General features: G+C 63.6%; 1 protein-coding gene across 1 annotated transcript; it reads right to left on the reverse strand.

Moving 5' to 3' along the window:
• Positions 1–6: 6 nt before the first annotated feature.
• On the reverse strand, positions 7–3753 carry LOC102773325 (inositol-tetrakisphosphate 1-kinase-like). Its single transcript, XM_006777809.2, has 2 exons — positions 3712–3753; positions 7–1490 (listed from the first exon to the last, which is right to left on the reverse strand). Exon 2 carries the CDS (start codon positions 1488–1490, stop codon positions 1260–1262), a length of 231 nt encoding a protein of 76 aa, XP_006777872.1. The 5' UTR covers positions 3712–3753; the 3' UTR covers positions 7–1259.
• Between the last annotated feature and the right edge of the window lie 43 nt (positions 3754–3796).

A 3796-nucleotide genomic window follows, 5' to 3' on the forward strand; every position in this document is an offset into this window, starting at 1 on the left:
TTCCTCTCTGAAATCAATAAAAATGTTATATATATTATAAAAAGGATGCCCCTTGCAGGTGTACAGTCACACACCAAAGGACCCCTGCCGACATCTGTCCTCCACCCCCAGGTCATCCCATCCCAGTGGGTGGGGGCTGGGACCAGGGTGAGGACGGGGGTGTCCTGAACCTCACACGGGCCTCAAGTCCTGGAGCCCAGGCCTGGCTGGGAGGCCGCCTGCACTCGGGAGGACAATCCAGTGTCTGCTCTGGTGTGTTAAGGGCAAGACGGCTGAGAGGAAGCCAAGAACGGCTGAACTTCACTCAGGAGAGTGGCCGGCGCCCCGGGGAGGACTGACAGGTAGCCCCAGCAGGTCTCAGGAGCCCATCTGTCTGGGCAGAGGGTAGTGCAGCTGGACATCCCAGCCAGTGGCAGGTTTCCCGCACGGAGCTGAGTGCACAGAGAGCTGAGCAAACCACGCCGGCCACCGACGTCCTCCCGGAAAGCCACTCTCCACAGATGCTGCCACCGTTCCAACAGGTTCCGGAACGTGCCCGGGGGATGCCTTCAGAGCCCCTAGGACGTTCCTGGGAGCAGCCCCAACACAAGCAAATCCTTATCCTAGTGCCGGTCTGTGAAACGGCCCGGTCAGCAGGCGGCAGGGGAGCAGCAGAGGCAAAGCTGGGCTTATGGAGCCACCAGCCTCCCTGGGGCTCCTCAGCTGCCCCAAGGACGGCAGCGGCCTGCAGACGCCAATGCTGTGACCCCCGAGGGACACGTGGGACCGTCACCCACTGGTCCACCACAGTCACTGACTCAGTCCTCACCCGCGGGGCACAGCAAGGTGTCATGCCCACCGCCTGCCCCAGGCCCCAGCTGGGAGCCCTGTGGCCCTGCGTGCTGACCTCTCACGGGGCGCACGTTCGCCTCGGCGGCTGCAGGAGCAGCCAGCAGCTCGGTGTTTCCCCATTTGGAAAAGGAGACGGGATCCAGTCAGTGGTCGGGCCCTCAAAACAGGAGCGCTCCCCTCCACCTTCCCTTCCCTGAAGGGCCCATTATCCGTTCCAGCAGGCTCCTCCTGCGTCTCATGGCACAGGGTCCCCACCAAGCAACCTGGGTACAGAAAATGTGGGGGGCTTTTTGGAGTTTACAGGGGTTCGAATGGATGGGGCGGGGGTTTCACTTCTTTTCCAAGATCTCTTCACTACGGCACACAATTCGTTTACCCTCCAGATGACCGCTTCCCCTCCAGACAACCCAGGTGCCAGGGGTAAGTGCTCAACCGACGCTGTGTCCAGCCGGCCGGGCTCGGGGCGAGCTGGGAAGGCGGAAGGCTTGGTTACCTGACATGCCCGCGGAGAAGTTCTTGAGCGAGGGCCTCTGGACCACCGTGTAGGACTCGCCGACCACGAACACCTTGTAGAGGACGGCGTTGTGGTTGATGAAGTTCTGGACCACGCAGGGCGGCTGGACGGCGCTCAGGCCCTCCTGGTTGAACACGATGGCCATCTGGGGAGACAGGGCCACGGCCTCAGTGCACCACCCTCCGCCTCAGATGCCGGTGCACCACTGGCCTGCCACCGGCCCTGCCACCAGCCTGATGACTCGGCAGGACTCTCAGCGGGGTGAGTGGAGCGGGGCTCAGAGGAACACTGGGACCAATCCACTCCCCTGGGTTGGAAACCCCACACACCAGGCCTGCCATGTGGGGCTGAGCTGGCTGCACTGTGAACCCCGTTCACGCTGCAGTGCAGGGAACGGACCCAGGCTGTGTGCTACTCAACCCTCATGACTTCCTTGGAGGGCCCTGCACATGGCCCGGGATGGAGAGGCAGAAACCAGACGACTGTGGAGCAGGAGTTGGGAGGCCTGGGTCAAAGCCTGCGATGACGAGCGCTGCCTCTCACTGTGCACCCACGACAGGCCCTGTCCTGGCGATGACGTGAGACGCCTGTGTGCACCGTGCCCCTCGGAGCTGGGCACGTCATCAGCCCCTTTACAGATGAGGAAACCGCAGCCTTGAGAAGCTCAGGGCTTGCTGGAACGTGACTGGGACTGCCCGGCCCAGGGCCTTGTCCTCTTACACGCGGACGGGCACATGCTGCTCCCCGTCCCGACGGGAGGGTCTGCGAGGGGACTGAGGGAGGGAGGGCAGACACTAGAGAAATGCCCTGCTCTGGCGGAGGCTGCCTGCAGGCCCCCTCGAGAGCTGAGTGCCGGCCGCAGCTGCTCCCTCAGCCTGCAGGCTCCAGAGGAGGCTGCTGGGAGGGCTCCAGCCTGACAGCTGCTGCCTGCCCCCCTGCTGCCCCCACGTCAGCGCCGCCCAATGTGCCCGGGCTCAGCCGGACGGGGAGAGAGTAGAGACCCAGGTCACATGGGAGACAAAACGCTCGACAGTGACTGTCTCCTTAGCCTTCGAGGGGAGTGAGGCGGTAAGAGGGCCTGATGCGGGTTCGCGTCCCAGCGCCACACACTGCACAAGCACGGCAGGGACTTGCCCTATCTAAGCTCCACTTCCTCACCTGTCTGGTAGCATCAACCCCCAGGGACAGGCTTGGGGGCCGGAGGAGCTTTGAGCTTTGGTTTAAAAACGGGTGAGGGACAGTCCAAACTGTGGAGCAAACAGTGTGCTCGCCTCGGCTTACAAACAACACACAAACCAAATGGTTCTGTGAGCACCAGCCAGGCGCACCGAGTGCCCTCCAGAGGGTGAGCGGACACAGCCAGGGGGTCCTCGCTGCTCTCACACCGCAGGCACCGGAGGAGGTGGGGAGCCTGCCCCGCCCGCCTCCAGGCTCCTGCTGTGGCAGGCACCCCACTGGAGGGGGCGCTCTGATGCTAAAGCCTCCCAGGAAGCAGGGCCCACAGCCCACACCAGCCCCTGGTGTCTCCTCCTCCGGGGGAGGGTGGGAGAGGAGCCCTCCCTGAAACAGCACTCTGGGGGGCGGGGCTGGGGGACTGCCGGGCTGAGGGGTGACACAGCCTCCCCAGAAGGCACTGCGTGTGCCTGAGGGTCCGTCTGAACCTCTCCCCTCTGCGAGGACCAGCAGGTGCGTCGAACACGCCTGGTGCCGGGCCCACGCAGCCCACGCAGCGACGCCCTTATCCTCCACAGCCACCATCCGTCACTCATGTGGGCCACAAAGACCCCAGGGAGCCCCTGCCCCTGTCTGCTCCTCCTGCCCCCAAGGGCCTTCTCACTTGCCTCCCACCACCCCTCACTGCTGTCTGCTTAGTGACAGTCGCCCACTCTGGGTCAGCTACCCTCCTCAGCATCCTCCCCGGGCAGCCGAGGTGGGGTCGGGAATGACTGCTGGGTGAGTAAGGAATGGATGAGACGGAGCAGCACGGTACCCTCTCCTCCTCCCCTGCTCATTTTCTTTCTAAATGAGCAGGATCGCCAATTCTTGTCGGCAGTGAGGGCATCTTTCCGATCCACAGTCCTAGGAGGGGCCCAGCCCAGTGCCTGGCACAGAGCAGCCACGAGGGAGTGTGACCCTGATGGGCCAAAACATGGAAAGCCGAGGGCAGGGCAGACGGGTGTGAGAGCTGCCGCAGGGGCTCAAGTGTCGTCTTGCACAGCCATCCGGCCCTTGGGGACAAGGACAGGCACCTGGGGAGGCTGCAGACAGACAAAGCTACCAGAACAGGGCGGGGGAGGAGCAGGGGTGGATGGAGCGGACTCAGCGGGGCCCAGAGAGACTGTCAGGTGGTCAAACTTTCCACTCACCTCGTGGGAGTTGGTGCCGTGAGCCACTCTGGTTTTGCAAACTGTGGGTGGAGGGGGGGGAGAGAGAAGCAGAGAGGAGTCAGCA

Source organism: Myotis davidii, unplaced genomic scaffold, assembly GCF_000327345.1.
Source record: "Myotis davidii unplaced genomic scaffold, ASM32734v1 C64519765, whole genome shotgun sequence".
Lineage (NCBI taxonomy): Eukaryota > Metazoa > Chordata > Mammalia > Chiroptera > Vespertilionidae > Myotis > Myotis davidii.